This window comes from Ilyonectria robusta, assembly GCF_021365365.1.
Source record: "Ilyonectria robusta strain PMI_751 chromosome Unknown BGZ61scaffold_23, whole genome shotgun sequence".
Lineage (NCBI taxonomy): Eukaryota > Fungi > Ascomycota > Sordariomycetes > Hypocreales > Nectriaceae > Ilyonectria > Ilyonectria robusta.
In genome coordinates this window covers 55,842-78,068 of record NW_025764457.1, presented here as the reverse complement: position 1 = coordinate 78,068, position 22,227 = coordinate 55,842, and the positions used below count along the sequence as shown (strand labels likewise).

At 53.4% G+C, this 22,227-nt stretch overlaps 5 protein-coding genes across 5 annotated transcripts; 2 read left to right on the top strand and 3 right to left on the bottom strand.

Annotated features, from left to right (window-relative positions):
• Positions 1-1,355: 1,355 nt before the first annotated feature.
• Positions 1,356-2,105, top strand: BGZ61DRAFT_363425 (uncharacterized protein; the record flags this gene model as incomplete). Its single annotated transcript, XM_046241435.1, has 1 exon — positions 1,356-2,105. A coding segment is annotated over one exon (750 nt), but the record flags the coding sequence as incomplete, so codon positions are not given.
• A 1,154-nt stretch (positions 2,106-3,259) lies between these two features.
• On the bottom strand, positions 3,260-4,558 carry BGZ61DRAFT_107044 (glycoside hydrolase superfamily). Its single transcript, XM_046236887.1, has 3 exons — positions 4,522-4,558; positions 4,425-4,460; positions 3,260-4,365 (listed from the first exon to the last, which is right to left on the bottom strand). The coding sequence occupies exon 3, from the start codon at positions 4,336-4,338 to the stop codon at positions 3,382-3,384; it is 957 nt and encodes a 318-aa protein (XP_046098846.1). The 5' UTR covers positions 4,339-4,365; positions 4,425-4,460; positions 4,522-4,558; the 3' UTR covers positions 3,260-3,381.
• A 1,702-nt stretch (positions 4,559-6,260) lies between these two features.
• BGZ61DRAFT_363065 (pyridoxal phosphate-dependent transferase) lies at positions 6,261-7,986 on the bottom strand (the record flags this gene model as incomplete). The annotated part of the gene is made up of 3 exons (XM_046241405.1): positions 6,261-6,473; positions 6,542-7,547; positions 7,655-7,986. The coding sequence occupies 3 exons, from the start codon at positions 7,984-7,986 to the stop codon at positions 6,261-6,263; spliced, it is 1,551 nt and encodes a 516-aa protein (XP_046098845.1).
• A 1,050-nt stretch (positions 7,987-9,036) lies between these two features.
• On the bottom strand, positions 9,037-14,985 carry BGZ61DRAFT_537142 (1,3-beta-glucan synthase component-domain-containing protein; the record flags this gene model as incomplete). The annotated part of the gene is made up of 3 exons (XM_046254494.1): positions 9,037-9,373; positions 9,423-14,705; positions 14,768-14,985. The coding sequence occupies 3 exons, from the start codon at positions 14,983-14,985 to the stop codon at positions 9,037-9,039; spliced, it is 5,838 nt and encodes a 1,945-aa protein (XP_046098844.1).
• A 5,060-nt stretch (positions 14,986-20,045) lies between these two features.
• BGZ61DRAFT_362866 (SprT-like family-domain-containing protein) lies at positions 20,046-22,187 on the top strand (the record flags this gene model as incomplete). Its single annotated transcript, XM_046241389.1, has 1 exon — positions 20,046-22,187. One exon carries the CDS (start codon positions 20,046-20,048, stop codon positions 22,185-22,187), a length of 2,142 nt encoding a protein of 713 aa, XP_046098843.1.
• Positions 22,188-22,227: the final 40 nt, after the last annotated feature.

Here is a 22,227-nt window from a genome sequence, read left to right as displayed (position 1 = left end):
TTTTATCTCGCTTGCACGCGCTCTCTGTTCTTCATCGTATTTTCTTGCTCTACTCTTCATCGTCAAATATTGCTTTCCTCTTCTGGTTTCCATCTGTTTGAATCGCGCACAATCTTCTGGCTTCTCGCGACATCCGAAAGGACGTTTCCCGCACTAAGGAATCCAATCTTCTATCCGTCGAACTGAGACAAATCTCTGGGCGCCAACTCAGCGGCTGCCATCTCACGCATCTCTCTCGTGTCTCCTGTCGATTTGAGTTCGGTTTTATATTCACAGGCTTCAACCTGATCTGACTCTGCTCGTTCCGAGCTTCCAATCGCCTTGCTTCAACGTCCGGCTCCAGCGGTTCCGAAGAGACTGTCTCCAGTGATCTGCCAAACTTCAACAACCGGTGTCACCTCTAAGGTCCTCGAGAAGTCTCACTCCTGTCGGTTGAGGTCAGCCGACGTTATTCAGCCTCACTGAGCCCTTGCGAAACACATCAACCGACCGTCTCCCTCGACGCCTTGTCTCGGAAAGCCTATCTGCTCTGATGTCTATAAATGACCCAGCTATTTACAATGTCATTCAAATCCACTCAATCATCTCATTCCCGTTCTGCGACACCAGGTAGCGGTAAGCCGCCAGATTCTCCGAAATCCTCCCGTGGAACCAAGTCCCGAAAGCTCGGTGACTTTGCCAAGCTGCAGATGCTCTCTTCCATGTCATCTGGCACCCTTGAGCACGACCAGCCATCTTCAAATAACTCCCGCAGTCCTATCAAGATGTCCCCTCTTACACCTCACAACCGTGAGCAGGGAAGTCTCCCTAGCTCAGAGACGCCAGTCTCGCTCGGAAACTTCTCCAAGATCTTTGATCAATTTTCCGTGTCTGGTCCAGCCAACTCCTCGTCACCTGCTTCCCGAGATCCTGCGGACAAGGCTATACCCATCAAAATCTTGAAGCGACCTTCGCCACCACCACTGGCCCAGGCCACTCACCCTAACAACGCTTCTTCCAAAAATGTATCTCCAAAAAAGACTACTCTCAAAAAGGCTTCCTCTAAGAAGGAATCTCCGAAGAAGGCTTCTTCAGGCTATAGCTCCACTTCTAGCTCTGGCTCCGGTACACTCTCCGGCTCTGACTCGGAGTTGGAGCACATCCACCCATTCTCAACCCCCGCTTCGACGCCTCCAAGTTCGGCCGAGAGAGACCCATCTCCTTTGGCCAAGTTCACTAGAGAGAGGTCCCATTCTCCAAAGTCCAAGAAAGACACCGCGGTTGCTACAAAACGCTCTAAAATCGCCCGGCCAAAGTTACACGGCCAAATCCAACAAGTCCTCACTTATCAACACCACAAATACGGTCCTATTACTCCTGTGTATGACACTATTCTCAGCAAGGAGGCCAAGCACGAGTCCCTGGTGAACAAGCTCGTAAATGAGCGCGTTCAAGATAGGATACTAGGTTTCGAGAAGCCCGATGTCGAGTCAAACGGAGTCCATGTCTTTATTGACATGTCCAACATCTCCATCAGCTTCCTGAAAGCCGTTCGAGCCAGATACTCACTTCCTGATGCCGTGCGCTTTACGCCACTTCCATCGTTGAACTTGTCTTTTCTTCACGAACTGCTCGTTCGCGGCCGTGGCACCAAGGTGCTTAACGCCGGCTGCTCCATCCGCCCTAACCGCGCTGAGCCGACATACATCCAAGACCTTCGCGATCTCGGGTATCGGGTTGATCTCCGACAGCGCAGGGTCGACTCGCAGGGGGGCCAGGCGCCCGATGAAACGCGTGGCGATTCAGGTAACCCCCGCTATGTCGAGGACATGGTCGACGAAACGCTCCAGATCCGCATTGGTGAGTCTGTCATGAAGTACTTTGACAAGCCTGGTACGCTTATCTTGGCCACTGGGGATGCCCGGCCGGCCAAGTTCTCGGACGGCTTCTTCATCTATGCGGAGCGTGCCCTGAAAATGGGCTGGAACGTCGAAGTCGTGTCCTGGAAGGCAAGTCTCTCTGGAGCGTGGACCAACCCCACATGGGCAAAGCCCTGGGGTGATCGGTTCCGTGTTATTGAGCTCGATGGCTACTTGGATGATCTCCTTGCCTGCTACGCCTTGTAAGAAGACTCTTGTTGAATAAACCAGAGCACCAACACGAGGTTGCCTGTTCTGCAACCAAGGCGCGTTTCTCCTCTTCGCGAGGATAACCCTTTTTACACCCCTCTACTTCTGTCACTGCGTTGGCGAGAAGTCCGGTCTGTGTTGGATGTTTCTACAACACCCATCCGTGAACCGGTTTTTTGTTATCCTGATCACCTGATCAATGAGCTCCCGCATAGGACTCTATGATTGCTCACCTTGGAACACTGTCCTAGGTTTTTATCATGTTCATTTCCGCTACTTTCGGCACCGCTCTTTGCAAGCCTGCAAACTTTTTTTTTTTTTTTTTTTTTTTGGCACGAAGCTTGGTGCGTTGATACACGAGTGTTGGGGAATCTACCAAATACTCTGTTCGCCTCTATGGGGTTGATGTCGCTCAGGACATGGGAATCCTTTTGGAGGAGTCGCTATACATGGAAAGTATTGTATGAATGGATTGGGATTGCCCATGGCGTTTAAGATATATACGATGCAGGGTCATGATGGCCGATTTGGGGGGGGTTGAGGATATAACAGAGAATCGATGGTTATAACCCAGATGAGAGGTCTGAAAACCGAAACAACGTGATGTACTTGTGATGTCTCTAGGATTTCTACGTGTACCTATGATGCCCATGTGAGTGAGTAAGCGTCTGTCAGCTCCCCGCCATGCTGTCAATACATACTCATTCACTCACTCAGTCACTCCATCCTCGAGCGAGCGACTTGAGCTCGGCGTTGAATAGCGTATTGCTATTCGCACACAGGTACAAGTTCATTCGCCTAGGGTCATGATGAATCCGTCCAGCGTACTTATTTAGCAGCTACCTAATAGTGCTCCTATTTATTCTCAAGACAACTAATTTGTCTCGTTTGGTTCTTGTAGTGTATTTCTCCGGGTGGTGTCTTCGTTCTTTCTCTGTTTTCCGCAAGTTGATGCGTAGTGCCTACTCCAGATCGACTAATAGTTGTCATCTTGCACTCCTCTATGCTCACTAGAGCTCCGGGCTCCATTCTATCCGCCTTTTACTCCGTCGTTTTATCTTTCTTGATCCTTTGTTGGTACAAACCTAACTTAGACATGGGGCGTAGACAGTCCTGCCCTATGACCAGTCCCAACTTGTTTATTTGAGAATGCTAACCAAAGATATAAGATTCAAAAGACTAAGAAAAAGAAAATATTAAGACGACACAACAGAGAAGAAATAATAATCTGTGCCTTTCACAATTCTATGCAACCGTGTCCTCGTCTTCCATATCAAGACGAAGAGATGGCGCCATCGATGCCCCAAAAGGGCTCGGCGTTAAAGGTAGCAGCCTCCTCCACCTTCCAAGGGGTGTTGAAGGCGGCGAACAGGACAACTTCGTCGAGGTTATGGGCAAAGGCCTTCCGGATAGAGGCAATGGCGGCCTTTTGCTCGCTAGCACTAGGGACAGCCAGGCCGTTGGGCAAGCCCTTGCAGGGCCAGCCGGACTCGGTGACCATGAACTTCTTTTGTCCCGAGATGGCATCCTTGACACTGGTGACAGTTTTGGTCAACCATGTACCAGCCTGGTCGGCGACAACAGTTGCGTCGAAGAAAGCGTGGGCGTTAAAGGCGCAGTAATCCGACGCCTCACACAGCTCCGGGTGAGCGATGACGGCAACGAAGGTATCAACGGTAACGACGGGGCCATCATAGCCGGCAGCGCGTAGCAGGCTACGGGCCTGCTTGATGGCCGCCACAACAGTCTCGGGGCTGGCCTCTCCGGCGTTGACACGCTCGTTGCCTACACTGACGGTGTGGACCAGATTCCATTTGCCGTCGATTCCGTCGATAATCTTCTGAGCTTCGTCGGCCACGGAGTTGACGTCCCAGATACCGAGGAAGAGTTTAACGTTCATGCCCTCGATTGCCTTGAGGGAGAGAGCAACCTGGTCGCAGTCGGTGCCGTAGATGCGAATGATCGAGTAGCTACCATTCAACTTGGCAAAGTCGTCGAGGATCTGGGACTCGTCCTTGCAGCCACCGGCGGCAGTGTAAGGGGCGTATGCAATGCCGGGAAGTACGGTCGTGTCGTTGGACGCGGAGTCAAGGTGAGCGTTGGAATCGACACCGACGGTGGCCTCGGTCACGTAGTGGGTGACAGTTGAGACGGTGTACAAAGTCGTGGTGAAAGTCCTAGGAACCATTGTCAGCACATCAAGACTTCTCCTGATTTCGGAGAACGACATACTCCTCACGTTGTTCCATTCTCGGAGCTGAGGAACCACTGTTAGTCTTCATGTACTCTTGCCAGTCGGTACGGCCTCCAACTCACCTCTGGGAATAGCGGCACGCTCTTCAATTGCGTGGGCTAGAGCAGAACTATTGTTAGTATTATGTACTCTTGCGAATCGGTACAGCCTCCAACTCACCTCTAGGAACAGCAGCAGCGAGGCCAGCCATGCCCAGGGCCGAAACCAGAATCTTTCCGAGTGTCATGTTTGCGAAAGCGTGTTGTTGTTTAGTTTAGTTGAGATACAAAATTCGAGTGCGAGTAATGTTTGCGTTTTTCAGGGGAAATGTGTGATGTGATTCAGTGAAGCAGTTGGGGTATAGGGAGTGATGTAAAGTTCTTGGTAAGAATGAATGAATGGGTGCAAAAACAGAAGACCCAGGGGCAATGCCCGATCGAAAGGAGTGGCGATGGGTAATGGGTGAAAAGAAAAGCAATCTAGGAGCTGTAGGATGGTTAGTAAGGGTGAAGGAGAGCGAGAGGAGAAGAAGACGCAAGGGAGAGAGAGGATGGCAGGGACACGGATATAAGGGATGAAGGGATGAAGGACAGAAGGGCAGAAGGGCAGAGAGGCATCGCATCATAAAAGCCACGGAGGGCGTTGGATAAGGCAACCAAATACCTCGAGGCTCCTCCTCTGTCTCGCCCAGACCTTCTCAGTTCCATCTCTAATTGCGTCGTTGGACCCATCCTTCCCAACCTTCTCAGCCTCGCTCTCTAGGGGGGGAAGAACGACCCAGGGGGCGCAGTTGCTCTGACCTGATTGACCAGATGCACCTTCCGCAAACAAAGTTACGGGGGTCCCGCCCGCAACCCGTAGGAGGAATGGGGAAGGAATGGGAGTCCCTGCAGGTTGGAATGGGCGCGTGGCGTTTGTGGTTGGCCGCAACCGCAGCTTCTCTCTGAGCATCTAAACAAGCCTCGCCGCCGAGGAATGCGGTGCAACTATGGGTGAAAGCCGTCTTTGACGCGACAGACAAGGATAAGTACTTATATAAACACAGCCACAACAAGAACAACAACAAAGACGATGCTCATCTTTGTGCCGTCTCGCATTCTCGTCATCCTCCAATCTGTTCCTAAGCGTTGGACCTGTCTCTCATTCTTGCCCTGCTTCAAACTAAGACCATGACGCCTTGGCAAGGGAGACGACATGTCAGGTCCCATTTTCCGCGTCCGTATTCTGAACCAAGGCGCACGCCACAATGGAGATTTGCTTTTTGGGGATCTTCGAGCCCAACCAGCTCAAGCGTGGCGCTCTCTGCGTCGCGTTCTAGACGACTCCCCGTGAACCAACGCCCAGATCTGATCCATCCTGACTCGACATTGAAGCTTCATTTCCAAGCTATGATCGAGACCAAATATTATCAGTAGCGAATCCGAATCCCCGGCCCCGAACCCTTTAATTATAGGTATGTCTCCGAGTCTCTTGTCATCGAACTCCTCTCTATCCAATGGGCAAGTCATCGGCGGTACTTGCGCTTATTATTAATCATTATTAGCTTCCTACGGAGGTCAGTATCCCCCAATTATACACAGAGTGTCCATCGCCAATCCCCCCTTCTATATATAGCGCCGGCCGTCGCTTTTCCGTTTCTGTCAGTGGTGACGCGTCCAGGAGTCTGATTGGCGACGGACACAAGAATAAATGAACAAAGTGTCCGTCCGGCCTGGCCTGGTCTGGTCCTCTTCAAGAAAGCCATTCCACGCGGGCATGGGTGTGGTTGACTGCACACACAAAGACCCATTAATCACGCGTCTGTTCCAGTCCTCCCTGGGAGAGCCGGTCCTCCATCCACGTGCTGCAGTTTCTCACCCAAACGCTGGTTTCCCTCTCTAGACAGTCTTCCTTTCCCACGAGACAGATCATGGGCACTTCTACATCGCCTTGTTGCTCGTCTTGCGAGTCATGACCTTGGTGATAGCGTGGCGGATAGTCACGCCGGCCTTCTCAATGTCCTTCTTGGAAAGGGCTGAGGTGAGGCAAATTCTGAGCGACGGTTGAGCGGACCACGAACCGTCCCTGGGCTTGATAGCATGCACATAGGGTCGCGTCTTGGTGCGAGTGATCATGACGCCGTTCGTGAGGGCCTAAAAAGAAAACTGTCAGTCACCACATCTCCCGCTGAGCAGTCAATCCTAGTATTCAATCAACGTACCTCTTCAACACAATCAAGCAGGATGCGCTCCTGATCTTCCAGTTCCAGCTTGCGCGCCTTGACCACGTCAGGCTTAAGTGCCAGCAGCATGATGGGGTTATCGGACGAGCTGGTGCACACCACCCAGTCGCTGCGGGGATCCAGCTGAGCCCTCATGGCCTTGATGTTCTCGCGGCACTGGGTCAGGATATCGGGGTTGGACTGGAGCAGGTTGAGAGCCTCACTGGCAGTGACAGCCAACATGGCAGGCAGGGCGGCGGAGAAGGTGTATGAAGACGAAGTAATGCGCTGATGCTCGACAACGTCCTTGGGTCCGGCGCAGAAGCCACCACCGGCGCAGAGGGCACCGGCGAGTGAGCCGACAATCATGTCCACAGCCTGAGGGTCAACGTTCTGTGCCTCGGTGATGCCACGGCCAGTGCGGCCGAGAACGCCAAATGACCACGTCTCGTCGAGGATGACTCGGAACTTGTACTTCTCCTTAAGCTCAACCAGACGGGGCAAATCAATCTCATCACCCGTGAGCTCAAACAGGCCCTCAGTGACGACGAAACGGCGGGTCAGCTTCTTGGCCTTGGCCTGCTCCTTGACAACAGCCTGCATGACACGCTCGAGGTCGTCCATGTCGTTGTGGTTGTACCAGCGGATGTTGCTACGGGAGACCTCGAGACCCTTGCGGATGGGGTAGTTGACCTCGCGATCGGCAATGATGACGTCTCCGCGCTTGCAGAAGGAGGGAATGACACTGGAGATGGTGGAGAAGGACTGGGCGTAGACGATGCAGCCCTCGGTGCCCAGGTAGGCGGCGATGTCGGCCTCAGTCTTCATGTGGACGTCCTGGGTGCCGTAGAACTGGGGTGGGCCGCAGGGGCCGACGCCATAGGTGCGCAGGACCTGAATAGCCTTTTCCTTGATCTGCTCGTTGCCGTTGAAGTTGTAGAAGTTGTACGAGGCGAGGTTGGTGACGGTCCGGCCGTTGGAGAGTTTCGACTTGGGTCCAGTCGGTCTATCATGACGAGAATGTTAGCCACTGCACAGTAGACAAACGCATTGAAAGAGAGGAAGACAGCACGCAATGGTGCAGTCTCAGAACTCTAGGGAGAGAAAACTCACCCAACCACGACAGGGAGACGCTCGCTCTCGGCAACCTCGAACGGTGTCTGTTCGGCGACCAGAGACTCGGGCGTCCACTCGTCAATCAATTCATCAATCTCATCCTCGCGCAACTTGACGTAGTTACGCTTGTGGGTCGAGTACGAGGGCGACATCAGGTAGCGGATGAAGAAGAGCACCAGAACCAGCTCGATGGCGGATCGCACGGGGTCGTTCTGGTAGCTGGACTGGATGTAGCGGCCCAGCACGGCCGAGCCGGGCATCTTCTGGAACGCTACATGCGCCTGGTCAAGGACCTCGCTCAGGCGGGCTTGGAGGGCGTCGAGTTCCATGGTCATGGTGGGATTCCAAGACGGCTGGTGATGTCGTGGTTGTTGGCGTCAGATCAGACTCCTCTTCCGGACTGGTCGGCAGCCCTGACAAAGACAGTGATTTATACACTACCGTCTTCGTCTTGTTCGTATCTCGCTGCTATCGTTGTCGTTGGCGTCGTCAAACAAGAACTAGAAAAGAGGGTGTGGTGGTGATGGCAGTTCGTTTGCTGACGGATTCAAGTACAAAGGGGCCTCCCACCACGCACGCGCCCTGGTGCACTTTGGCAGATTAATTGATTGGCAGCCCTGATAGGTTGAGATCCGCAGGCGGCCATTTACGGAATCTGGGCCAGCTCCCGCGGCCACTCCACTAAAACCCGACGTGTTCACCGCGTCCACAACATGGGGCCTGGTACCTATCGGATGCCTCGGGATTCTCCTTACTTTGTGCCGTCTCAATGCCGCCGCCATTCTCCTCACAAAGAGTTTCCCGCGTCAGCGATTCAAAGGCAATCAGCAAAATAAATTCCCTATCCGTCTAATAAAATAAACAACTACTATGTTTCTCATTGTACACATTAAAATTGGGGGTAAACGCTGATGGGGCGCCTTTCCTTGTCTCCTGGCGTGCGTGTTACGTTCCCGTTCTTTGCTGTCCCTTTCGAGGGCCAACTCAGCCAGTGTCTCAACTTCGCCATCTCTCTAACCCTCCGCTTCATGGATTTCCTGTATTTATCAAGTGCCAGTCTCTCAATCTCTTTGTTCCTTACCAACAACCAAGCAATCAAAAAAGTCAAACCCTTTGGTGTGTGCGTGCATGAGTTGTTTCCGCCATGGTTATGGAACAAAGAACCAGAAAAGAGGCTGTGGCACAAGATGACGGCAAGTCTACTCGGCTCAAAACCATCTTCATCCGTCCCTGTAATCGAGCCAGTCAATCAACCAACGGGCTCCCAATCACACGCACACCCAAGAAACACCGCAACAATAATAACAGTAAACAAAGACAATATCTCTTGCCTTGCAGGCCACTTGGATTGGGCCTGCTTATCTATGTTACATCCTCCTTTAAAATAACTTGATCTTGGCAGTCGCGCCGGATGAACCAGACGTTGTGGTCGTCTTGAGGCCAGCGCCGGTGTAGCCGACCATTCCGGTACCTGTTTGCGACGAAGCATTGGTATTGTCCTTGTCAAGGTTGTTAGGCTGCATCAGACGGAAGCCCGCAATGTCAGATAACGACGACGTCAGCGAATCGGGAACCATCTTGCCGGCGACCGCGGGACCAACGATCAGAGCAACGAAGAGAACAAGCAGCACAAAGTACAGAATAGCATATCGAATGACGCGTCTGCGTCGAAGCTTCGACTGCTTCATCGAGTAAATAGGCGGGCGGATTTGTCGGCTGTTATCGTGGTCAGTCACATCATTAACCGAGTATACATGTTACATACCTGGGTCGAAGCCAGAAGAGCATCATCGAGTGCAACTTGTCAACCTGAGGAATCAGAATGATGGGCATCATCATAAACAGCAGCCAGTGTCCCAAGACAAAGTCAGCCGAGAACATGGACAACTCAGTGATCTTGCAAAGGAATTCTCGAGCAGGCTGCGAGACGGTGTGCCATCCCATAGAGTACCACTTTCCGGTCCAGAAAGCAATGTTGGACGTGTCTGACTTGAACTCTCGAGTAAGGGCCAGGGTCACAATCAGCTTAATCAAAAATCGCTGCAGGGCAGCTGCGGCAATCATGCCCGCCAAGGTTCGCGTAAAGTTGAAGCCTTCAAGCAGGAACATGGCCTCGAAAGAGATCAGGAGGAAGATGACTGCAAACGCGTGGGCAATGGCAGCTAGGACGCTACCGAACTTCTTGCAGCACATGCTCAGCAGAGGTCCCATGCAGCAGGCCATGCCGAACATAGCTGCCAGCACTCCCGCGTTGACGCCAACGGGTGCAAAAGCGATGACAAGAAGACGGACCAGCGAATCCGTGGGCCTGACGGTGGCGTCTGGGTTATTTTCCTTGTTCACGCCAGTCTGTGCATTGATGAAGAGGTAAGGAATGACCGTGACGACAGCGAGCAGCAGAGGTGCCAGGATCTCGCCAAAAAAGATGTTGGCAATGGCGGCACGGGAGACGTCACCTGAGAGCTTGCTGGAAGGGTCACCCAGAGCCTTGCGCTTGAAACCGGTAATTCTGGTTCGGGAAAGACGGCAATAGGCGATCCACGACGAGGAGTGACTCCTCGAGTTTCCACGGGAGAGCCAGCGGAGGTAGTCGCGGTAGTCGATGAAGAAATCGTTCCACGCAAACATGTGAGGATTGTAGATGAACGGTGAGATAGTCAACGCAAGCAGCGTAATCCAGAAATAGGTCAAAGCGGCTTGCCAGACGGTAAGGGTTGCGAAGAGTAGCATCATGAGAAGACGAGCACCGAAGTAGATAGCTGGGCCCGCAAATCGTGAGTACAGTACACCGAACGGAATACGAGCCGTGGCAAATCCACGACCAGTACCGATGTATCGGGCACCACCGAACGAAAGATCCTGTTGCACAGCATTCGCGTAGATCTGACAGACGAAAACTTCAAAGAAGAGGGAGAGTGAGCCAAACTGCTTGCCGAGACGGAGAGCAGCACGCCAGACACCACGCTCCATCAGTTCCTGGGCGACCAGCGGAATGAAGGACAAGAACATGACGAAGAAGATAGACAGAATGCAACGATAAACCCAATCCATCAAGGCGGGAGTATTGGCGCAACCAGTGGGGAACAGAGGGTCCGTAATAGGAACGTCTCGGTTGTACTCGCAGGCAATTGTCTCGTGGCGCAAGGCTCCCAAATTCATCAACGTAATCATGAACATCTGAACAGACAACATGATGAACATGTTGTTCAAATGGAAACCGGGATGGGCGTAATAGAAGGACAGGAAACGATCCAATGGAAGTTGAGTGCCGAGGTAGTAGTACTCGCGAGACAGCATCTGCTCACCCATACCAGTACCAATCTTGGTCGTGAAGTTGAGAATGGAGCCAAAACCAAGATCGCGACCCTTACCGCACTGGAAGTACTCGCAGTGCTTGATGCGACCACCACGGAGAAGGGCGTTCATACCGGCGAAAATATCCTCGTTGAGATGAAGTCCCTTTTGAGCCTTGGAAACACCACCACGAGTATTCATGAAAATACCATTCAGGAAATCAGGATGTCCGTAATGGAGCTTACCACCGATCTGCGCCATAGTACGAGCGAAGAGGGTACCGAATGTCTGTTCCTTTCCTGCGGCAATGTCTCCAAGAATACCAATGTTCTCGGAGAAAATGTACTCGCGAGCACCCAGAATGGCGACGGGGTTCGTTGCCTCGGTTTTGACGCCAGGAGTGTAGGGAGAAACGTTGTCGTTCTTCATCTCCTCAAATTCAGCGAGAACACTGCGGATCTTTAGACATTCCTCGAGATAGTTATCCTGGTTGGCATCGATGAGCTGGATATACTCGCCACGGTAGAAGATAATAGAGTGGTTCTGGTTGTCAGACTTTCCGTCGCCAAGAATGGGGTTGCCAGAGAGCTGAATTCTGAACTTCGGGCGTCTCATGCCGTTCTCCATGATTTCAGAGTGGCCGTCGATCAAGGCAGAGTACAGGCGTGGCTCTTCACCCTCTGCGGCCGGGGCCTCCTCATCCAGGTAGGCAATCTGCAGGTCAGGATAGGCGCGAAGCAAAAACTCGGCGTTCTCCATCTCCTCCTTCTTGAATTTGGCGAATCGCTGCATGGAGACAACAATCTTGTACTTTCGTCGGGCCATACGCTCCAGCTCACGCTCTAGCTTGTCCGTGTTGCCACCAAACATTTGAACGACTTCAGGGTTCTCAACTCGGTATAAGAGCTTGATGGCTCTGCTGTAGTTCATGAAACCAGAGATGGTGCGGTAGAGAGTCTGGAAACGGAGAGAGGCCCAGATACGGGTTCGAAGGGTATACTCTGGAGCGGAAGACTTGAAACCAATGCAATAGAAGGGAAGATCGTCGATCTTGCTTTTGGCGGTGTCCTTCTCTTCCTTATCGACCTCCCCATTAAATTGCGAGGTCTCGTCAGCGAGAATCTTGGTGTCCTTGACGAAGCAATCCCACTCGTGGGGGTGGAGTTGCTTGAGGTATTCCAGGAGGGTGACACGAGAGTAAGGCTCATCCTCACGAATGATCTCACGCAGAGACAAGAGAATCTTCTCGCTATAATGAGGGATCATGACAGTAAAGGTGGGCATGTTGTCCACAGGGAGGGGCTCGGGGATCGGAGTCGACAAAGACTGGGCAAAGAAGGAGATTCGGCGCTCAGCCTCACTGTATGTGGGGAAGAACTCGGTCTTGAAAGAATGATCTTCCTGAGAAACGAAGAAAGTGGGAGCGCGAAGAGTTCGCTTACCCTCCTGCTCCGAAGGAACCTGGTGGTAGAGAAGCTTCTGAACGTGATCGATAGCCAGGAGATGCTCGCGATACATTGAGATGACGACGGCGTTCCAGATCTGGGAGATGAGGACCTTAGGTTTGTACTTGATTTCCATATCTCCAGTAGCGAGGACCTTGGAATAGATACGCTTCGGCAGACGAGAGAAAATGTTCCTCCACGGGGTCCAGAGCGAGGTACCAATGTAGAAAGATCGGGCGACGGAGAACACGGTGTTGAGAAGAACGTACCACAAGTAGGTATCGAGAAAGAAGAAGATGAGGTCGGTGAAGGCCATCAAAATCAACAAGATCAGGGGCTGGTACTTGCAGAGAATGTTTCCACCAAGCAAGTGGTCTCCAAGACAGCTCTTAACGTTCATACTGGCCAAATATCTAATAGGGTCACGGAATGACAAAATCAGGAAGCCATAGGAAACGCCCATCTTGATACCAAAAACAACGATCCACAGTCCATAAGACATGAACATATCGTTGCCCTTGAGTCTCGGGTAGCTGGCGGTAAAGGTCTGGCTGGCCACGTAACGTCTCGTCTTCGTCGTCAGGTAACTGCCAAACAGGCCACCAAGCGGCATGATGGAGAAGAAGATGAAGGTGATGATAGCAATGATGAACTGGACGATACCCAGAATCAAGTCGATCTTAGCCGGGCCAGGGATCATGAAGACCTTGACGCCAGGACCGATATTGATAGCGAAGATAATGATGAGGAAGAGGAGCCTCTTGGTCAAGTGCTGAGCACCAGCCCAGCGTCGTGGAACGTAGGCCCACTCGGCAAGAGTCGCAACGATCTGAATAAGGGATGCAATACCACCACCAAAGCCGACAGCGGAAAATTGCTTGGCTTTGGACGGAGATTGATTGACCTGTTGTTCGTACTTGGGGCCAACGAGGATGGTAGGGGAATGGTGGGCGACATAGAACCAGTACATGGTCAAGTGGATGATCCAAATACGGTTAAAGTTGACGAGAAGATGCATCCAAGAGCGAGCCTCCTTGTACGTCTTGAAGAAGCACTTCTTCCAGTTGACGTCGTTGAGTTTGAGGTATCGCTCAGCAGGCGGCACGTCGACGAGCTTGCTCTTATCCTGGAGGACGATGCGCTGAATACCCTCGGGGTACCAGAACAATTGGTTGCAATCATCATAACCAACGATGTCCTTGTGATCACGCTCTCGGCGAACGTACACGCCGTCAAGAATCTCATATCCCTGGTCTCTCAAGTACTGGTACAGAGGCGTGATAACGTTGTTAAGGAAGGTGAACTCGTCGACAGGTTCCACCAGAGCCTGGCAGGCAGGGGAGTTGAGGTAGTCGTCGGCACACTTGAAGATGAAGCACAAGCACTCGGGCATGTACCGGACCTGATTGGCTTCACCCCAGCATAGAAGGAACAGCGCAATCTGGCGAACCCGATCATGCTGCGACATGCGGTTCATGCGTGTTTTCCAACGGTATTCTGCTGCTTCAAGGCTGTCATCGCCCTCGAGATCATTCAGAGTCTCGGCTTCGTTACCATCGGTGTCTTTCTTCTTGTTCTTGGACTTCTTGCGCTTCGAGCCCTTGCCCATGTTGGCGAAACCGACGGAATCATCGAGATCTAAGTGGGCGGCAAAGTACCACTTGCGGTAGTTGGCATTATCTCCGCCAATGTAGTCGGCATGGAGCGATAACAGGGCCTGGTTAGGAGTCATGCGAGACGCTCTCGAGTCCAAGAGGATCATAAAATGGTCGTACATGTTGCGCATGCTGTCCCTCTGGAAACCAAACTTGGAAGTCAAATCCAGGAAAATATCCTCAATCTCCTCTTTGGAGAGAGGGATCTGGGCGTCGGAGGTCCAAGCTGGATAGGGCTCGCGGGAGCGCTGGCCAGCAGGAAGGACATTGCCGTAATCCATACCATAGTTGGGGGTGGAGGCGCCTGAGGAGCGATTGGCGCCGTAGGAGATTTGGGAAGAAGGGGGACGGTATCCACGGCCACCTTGACCTTCGGCGTAGCTATCGTATCGCTCATCCCCACGACCGTAGTAGTCCATCTCAGCGGCGCGGGCCATGTCGGACCTCATAGTGAAATCGCTGAAGGTCTCAGAATCTTCCTCAGACCCCTGTCGACCGCCTTGGCCCCGCTGGTTGTTGCCGTTGTTGTTGTAGTCCTGGTCATAGTAGCCGCCGTCCTGTCCATTGTAGTAGTCATCCTGGTACTGGTCATGGCCGTCATAGTAACCGCCGTCCTGTTGATAGGGATTGTTGGCGTCGGCGTTGTAGTAGCCACTGAGAAAAGTACTGAGTTAGTCGCAGAGAAAAGTCAATTCCGGAGGTAGAGTGGTGCTCACGATTCATCATAGTAGCCATCGTTATTACCATGTTGTCCCTGCTGCTGATGTTGGCCCTGTCCTTGCTGTTGGCCGCGGTTATCGTAGCCTTGGTCGTAATACTGGTCGTCCTGGTAATAGGAATCAGTGTTTCCACCTTGCGCGTGCGCATTTCCCTGATGCTGGCCGTAACCATCATCATATTGGTCGTTGCGACCACCGCCTGGATATCCGGACATGTTGTTTGGATGAACTTATCTATCGGCGAGAAAAGAACACGCAAGTTAGCATGGCAAAGTAAGGAGATGGATCGAGAGGGGAATCGTGTGATGCAAACACTCTCCTGATCGCACGAGGTGATGAAGGTGACGTGGGGACGCGTAGGTGGAACTGGGCAAGAAAAGCCAATGTCAACTCACTTCGAGGCGTACATGGGGATGACGGTTGAAGGCGACACAACGGATGGGAATGTAAACAAGTGTGGCCGGCACAGTGAGACGATCAGAGTAGATGTTGTGTGGTTGTGGTTGGGCGATTGGCCCAGAAGACCAGCGGCGTGCAGACGGTGGCCGAGCTGATCGTTTGCTGAAAGTCTTGGGTACCGTCGAGGAGATCGATAAGGGATGAATCAACCACGCCTGTGAAGGAAGCGAGCGTGATTCACGAGGGTCGAGGCGAAGGCGTCGTCTCGGAAAGGGTCGCCTGGGGAATTGGCGAGGTCGAAAATGAGTGTCGCGATGCTCGTTACAGGACGAGCAAAGGGGACGATGATTTTAGCGGAGAGGAAACGCTGGACGTGTCGGCGCCGGGTTATCCAGGTTGGGGGGGGGGGGGGGGGGGGGGGGGGTGGGTTCGACCGTACCGCACAAGGGGGTTTCGGGCGGAAATTGGCAGGGAACGAAGAATGAGCGAGTGAAGGTTGGTCCCCGGGCGCGAACAAAATGCTGCGAAGAAGTGACTGTCTTTGACTTTCCCCCGACACACACACACGCGAACACAGAAAAAGCGATTAGGATGTGGAGTGAGTGGCAGAGAGAGAGGGAGAAGAAGCGGGAGGAAGGAAAAGAAGAGGAAGAGTAGGGTGCGAGCGAGACGGAGTAAAGGGGAGTACGCGACTGAGAGGCGTGGGATTTGGGAGTGCGCGCGGGAAAGTGGAGGTGCAGGAAAGCGCAGGGAGAGGGCCAGGAGGGAGGGAAGGAGGCCTATGTACTGGGTGGCCGCTATGGATGGTGCAGTTACAGTGGAAGAGCCGAGTTTACAGTGGCTGGGGACAGTGCCCAGGCGCCGCTGAAGCAGCCTTCCACGGTGCAATTCCGCTAATGGAGCCAGAGGTACTCAGTGAGGGTGGTGCCTGGGAGGCACTGTGCACGCTGCATGGGTTTGAGCGGTCCGAGTGTGGTGCGTGTGTGCGCTGGCTGCACTGGATCCTTCCTGTCCCAACTTGTTCCCTGCTGTCTTCTCACTTTCAGGTACCGTGAGTTGGGAGGCAGCCCCAATCGCCCCCCCTAATGCAGAGCCGAGATGTGTGGATGGGGTACGTACATACTCGTCGTACATGGGAGGATGTTCCAAAGGTAGAGTTGGAACTAGCGCCCGCCAGTCCCAGTCGCAGGCGCAGCACAGCGCAAACCAGGGGCGTGGGACAGGGATAAGGCCAAGTTGGACCACGGTCAGTGCACCCAGGGGCAGAGAGGGGCCAGAGGCCAGAGGAGTGCTGTGGTTGGGCTGGCCAAGTCTGTGGGTGGTTCCTCGACGGCGTTGTGCTGGCTGTTGGGGCCTCTGTTTTTCCTGCCCAGGTTTCCTTTTGGTGGCTGGGGCGCAGAAGCGCATTCGTCGCCTCCGAGGACCCGCCAGATACATCACAGAGACTTTATCGGATCCTTCGGGTGCCTCCCGTCCATCCCCTGCTCTGCTGAGCAAAGCTAACCCATCACCAATCAGGCCCCTCATTCCGCTGAGGTAAGCCATACCACCGTGATTGTCTGGCGCTGAGAGTGCTGTGGGCGCAGCGAGTCTGCCCCCTGCATCCACTAAGTCCTTGCCGGAGCCTACTCGAATCCACTGGGAAAAGGCACCGTCCTCTCGGACTGTGGCCTCCCAAGTTGCCTCCAGGTACTGGCGAGAATGGGAAATGGTCCGACACGCGTCCCTCATTGGAGCTGGCACATCTTCCCCCTTGAGGCCCGTGGACGCTGGGCGATGTGCGCTGGAGCGGCGGGCCTGTAGACGCCCCCTGAACGGCGCGTCCGGACTTCCAAGACACGCCGCACTGGTGGTCTACCTATCTTTGTCTCTCCCAAATCTTAAGCCTTCGGTACTTTGATCCGCGCAGGTCCTTTCCGCGACTCGTTGTACCGTACGTGATGTGCCAGATCTAGGTATCCAAATCGAGGCATCCATCACCGAAGTTTGTTGGAGGGTGGCCTCCTCGCACCCTCTCCTCCAACCTCCCACCAACCTCGTATACCGTACAGCATAAGTTACGTAGTTGTACGTATGCGTATGGGGTACCAAGCAAGAAGACCCACGATGGTTGGTGCTGGGAGCACTTCCATACTGTACCGTGCACTATATTTTCCATACTCGCCTTGCCTCGATGTCCGTTGAAACGAGACAGAAGAGTCTGAGAATGGAAGCGAGGAGGCATGTCTTTGGTAGTTCGGCCAGATTGATGGGTGCAGGGGGAGTGGAGGCTGGTAAACCGGTTTTCGTCTCGATACCTTGCCGATCATCAACAGTCAACTGCGACGTCCTCACTCAAGGCATAGTGTTTGCATGTCTGGACCTCTGACTGCGTGGTTACGTCGTTTTCTGTTGCGAGGAAGACGTCCCTATCTCGTATACCGCCGTCCACGCCTGCGCTATTGGCTGGTGATGACGGTGGATGATGACGGTGCTGGACGCACATGCAAAAACGCTTTCACAACGTAGCACTTCCACATCTGTATGCCCCTAGACTGCTCACACACGTTCAATCTCTCTCAATAACTAATACAGACCCTCCTCGGCCAGTTCCACAATAGCTCTCTTCGCCCAGTGACATGCTGCTGTACCCGGAGTGCTCAGTCTTGTGGTGGGGACGTCCCGCTCCTTCCATCCCGCCTCGCCCGGCAAGGAGTCAAGCCGCCCAGGCATCAAGCCTCCGTGCTGGCGGGATTGCGGGAGTCCGATCCATCCGGGGGCTGGATTCTCCTTTCACGCCTGGGTTTCCGGGCGACTTAATCTGCCGCGTCTCGGGAGGGTTAGTAGGAGGCATGGTTGCTGTGCGATTTGCGGAGGTATCCCAAATCTCCAATACCTCAGGGGACTGTTCTCGTGCGTCGGATTGCGCAACGCAATAGCTTTAGACCGCGGATGGACCGATGCTCGATGAGCAGCAGGAAATCTGCCTCCACCTACCTGCGCCTGCACACACTAAGATGCAGGAACAAACACACCCAGAGAAGTGCATACGTCGGCAGTGGAGAATGAAGGAGAGACCGAGAGAAATCTCCCCGACACGGAAAGAAATCAAGATGGTTGGTGCTGGTGGCTTGCATCATAATCGTCCGTTCCCATCTTCCATTTCGTCGCCTTTCTCCCTCCGACCTCCTCCACTCTACTCTCCACACAACGCCGTCAGCAACAAGTCGACGACTTTTTATCAATGACGACTGCTACTCTCCGGGGCACACTATCCTCCGCAGCCAGTCGTGGTGGTGTGGCTAGGCACATAGCCGGGGGTGTGCCCTGTTCATCAGACTTCAGGCTCGGACCAGGGGACGATCCCACGCGATCCCGATCAATCCCAAAATGGGACGGCGTCGTGTCGCCCTTTTCTCGTATCCACATTTGCCCCATATCGTTTGGATCCTCGAGTCCTTGAATCCTCAGGTCTGGTCTGTCCCAGATGTCAGACGAACCTGGCGCGCAGCCACCCGCCTGCTAGAGTAAGATGCACCCGTGGCAAGCCTGTTCAAACCTCTGCAGATTTAATGGACAGGCTACCAAGAAAACGAGGGGCCGAGACCATCCCCAATATCGCGGCGGGAAATGGCAAGATAAGAGAAGTCGGCACTCGCCACCGCCATCTATCACCCCGGACAGTACGTTCCATTACTATTATTACCCCTGTTGTACCCATGAAGTACCGACGCCTGGCGAGCGATCATTCAACCAACGTCGGACTCCGGTCTCCAACCATTCATCGATAGCCGGGGGTGTTTTCGGGGGGTTGCTTGATAAGTAACAGTGGGCCCAGGCTGGTCGCCCCCTTTTTCCTGGTTCCCACTCGCCGCGCGCGACGGACCAGGGACGGGCCAAGGCATGACTGCGGAAGGCGAAGCATTGTCACAGGTTGCCAGAGAGTTGGAGGATACATAGGTATGATTGATGGCGGTACGTCAGTCGGTGTCGTGGCCTGCCTAGTGGCAATTGCTTGAATGCTCCTCCTCCTCATCTCTCTATCTGCGACGTTTCGAAATGACAACAGCAGCCAACAATCATCCGCATCCTCCATTCTCCCCATCTTCCAAGCTCCCATCTACAGCAGCCCCTTAACCAAGAGAACACCTCTACCTATGATGTTGATTCTCTAGCTCCTCGTTCTTTATTACTTTCTCTCGGGACGCTCGGGTATAACCATCCAACCCCATGGCTTCCGTGATTAGGTTGCTTCGTGTTCTCGACTAGTTCTGGAATCATCAAGCCAAGCAAAGGCGGTTCTAATTAGCCCTATTAATAGACAGCAGCATTTCTAAGCTTCATTCAACCTCGGACTCCGAGATGTCCGCTGTCCACGTCAAGAGATGTCCGCGGGTGACAGTCCTGCCCATTCCTATATCGAATAAGCCATGCCACCCTCTCTATTTAGCCATCGTTTATATGTCCTGCATGGTTGCACATCATGTCTCTGTGAGCTTAAACCTTGTCTTTGACTCTCGATGCAGTCCACATTCCAGACTGAGGGGCCCAATGCGGCCGTCACGTGATTCTACGAGGCGCCATGGCTTTCTGAGTACCACCTTAGGTAGCGTTGCCCCTGGTAACGCTTCTCGAGCCACACAGTAGTTGAACCATTCCGTCCATTCCATAGTGAACAATTCCATCTCAACCATCACTGCAGAGCCGCATGGACAAGGGTGCCCACCATCCTCATATGGCGTTTTGTATTATTTAGCATTACTCAACCATCGTCTGATTAGAGGCATCACCTCATCTTTTTACATGCCTGAGGATAACAGCCAAATCCAACGACTTCAGCCGTTGCCCTCCAACATCCCGCCGACTACCATACCATTACATCCCCAGCATCTCCACTATGGCTCGCCTAGCCGACTTCTGTCCCTCCAGCGACGACGAACTTCCAGATTTGAAAACTCTACTCCGCAAGCCCAGTACCAGGGCAACGAGAGGAGTGAACCCAACGTCCAAAACCGAGGCAAAGTCTTTGACTCCCAAACCCACATCCAAATCTGGAACTCGTCGTGTGCGTCGGCTTGGTGAATCTAGCCAAACCACAGCCAACCCTCTCTTTCAGAAATGGAGTTCTGAAGAGCCCAGGAGCTCTCGGGGTAGCGTGGAAGCGAAACCAAGGGAATCCCGACGTAGGGCGAAGCAAGCGCCAGTGAGGAAGCCCAGCAAGAGCCCATCCTCTGGCACAGACTCTGAAAAGGATGAGAATGATGATGATGATGACGATGACCAACCTCGGCTACGGGTACGGGACGCCCAAAGGAGGCGACCACGTATTATCGAGGATTCGGGGGATGATGCCGACCACATCAGTGGCTCTGACCAGGAGACATTGCTAACAAGGGTTCGACATCTTGAAAAGACGAAATCGGAGGCAGTCACAGAACCCAAACTAGATACCAAGCCTCGGGTTTCTAAACCTATTCCGGAGGATAGGTCGAGGGCGTCGAAGGTTGCAAAGGACTTGGACAGCGGGTCGGAAACAGAGACAATTCGTGACGATGCTGAAGCCGAAGATCCCAGCATCTATCAGACAGCGGAAGAGGAATCTTCGGAGTTCAGTAACAACTCCGCACTTGACTCTGACGCCGACGACTCGCCGTTTCGACCCCAGAGGAGACTGACCACCAAATCGGCCACTGGACAAGTCCGGATCCCATCTGAGACAAAGAATACCGCCTCGTTAATAAAGAATATCCCTTCGCTAGGCCCTGCGACTATCGGGCAACGCAAAGTCTCTACAGAAAGTACGAAGAAGAGCATTTCTTCAGGCCAGGAAACGGCAACCAAGACGATCCCTCGGCCCAGACAAACATCGCACGAGTACACAAAAGACAAACGGCCCAAAGCCTCGGCAGCCAAATCAAGCGTGGCTGATCTTGCAGACTCCCTCTCCAAGCTTCGGTTGCAACTCCAGGACTTTTCAGACGAAGACACCAAGACTTCGAGGGCCGATCAGTTCACCACACCCCCTAGTACGCCTCCACGGACTTCCAAAGCAAAGGGCTTGACATCGCCCACGAAACAAAATCAAATCCCAAAGACGCCTCATGGGCCCGGGATGGACGACTTCTGGAGCCAAGATCTAGTCAACGACTGGAACGACCAGCATTCTCCGCGGAAACTCATTCTCCCTCCGGTGACCAAGAGTCCCTCCAAGTCAAGTCCGAAGAAGGGACCCAAGCCGGAGACTAAGAAGGCCTTCGAGGCCAGGAAGCACGCCCTCGCTGAGAGTTTCCTGGGCGAACTTGACCGTGATATCACACAGGGCAGGGTTGCTGAGCTGGCCGAGTCGACAGGCGGCGTGAAATTGGTCTGGACCAAGACGCTCAACACCACTGCCGGACGCGCGAGCTGGCGGCGGGAAACAATCCGTACGCGACAGGCAGACGGCACGCAAGTATCAGTGGAATTCAAGCACCACGCATCCATCGAGCTAGCTGAAAAGGTCATCGATGACGAAAATCGGCTGCTCAATGTCCTAGCACACGAGTTCTGTCACCTAGCCAACTTCATGGTCAGTGGCGTGACCAACAACCCGCACGGCAAGGAGTTCAAGGTCTGGGCGGCCCAGTGTTCACGCGTCTTTGCAGATCGCGGTATCGAGGTGACGACCAAGCACAGTTATGACATCGACTTCAAGTACGTCTGGGAGTGTGAGGCATGCGCCACTGAGTTCAAGCGTCACTCCAAGAGTATCGACCCGCAGCGACATCGATGCGGTAGTTGCAAGGAGATGTTGCGGCAGACGAAACCTGTGCCCAGGGGAGGAGCCAAGACCACGAGTCGGTACCAGGAGTTTGTCAAAGAGCAGATGGCTGTGGTGAGAGGGGAGAATCCCGGGAGTCCACAGAAGGATGTGATGAAGTTGATTGCGGCAAAGTGGGCGAAGCAAGAGGGTTCCTCTAAGACTGGCAAGGGAAGCAAGATATCTGTGGACAATATGGTTGGGAAGATGGTCGATCTGACGCTTGAAGAAGACGTGTAGGAGCATCGAGGTGGTGGTTGTGGTTGTTCCTTATTATGTG

Bases quoted from the DNA above. Each gene is read 5' to 3' on its own strand.
- BGZ61DRAFT_107044 (XM_046236887.1), bottom strand. From the start codon at position 4,338: ATGTCGTTCTCCGAAATCAGGAGAAGTCTTGATGTGCTGACAATGGTT.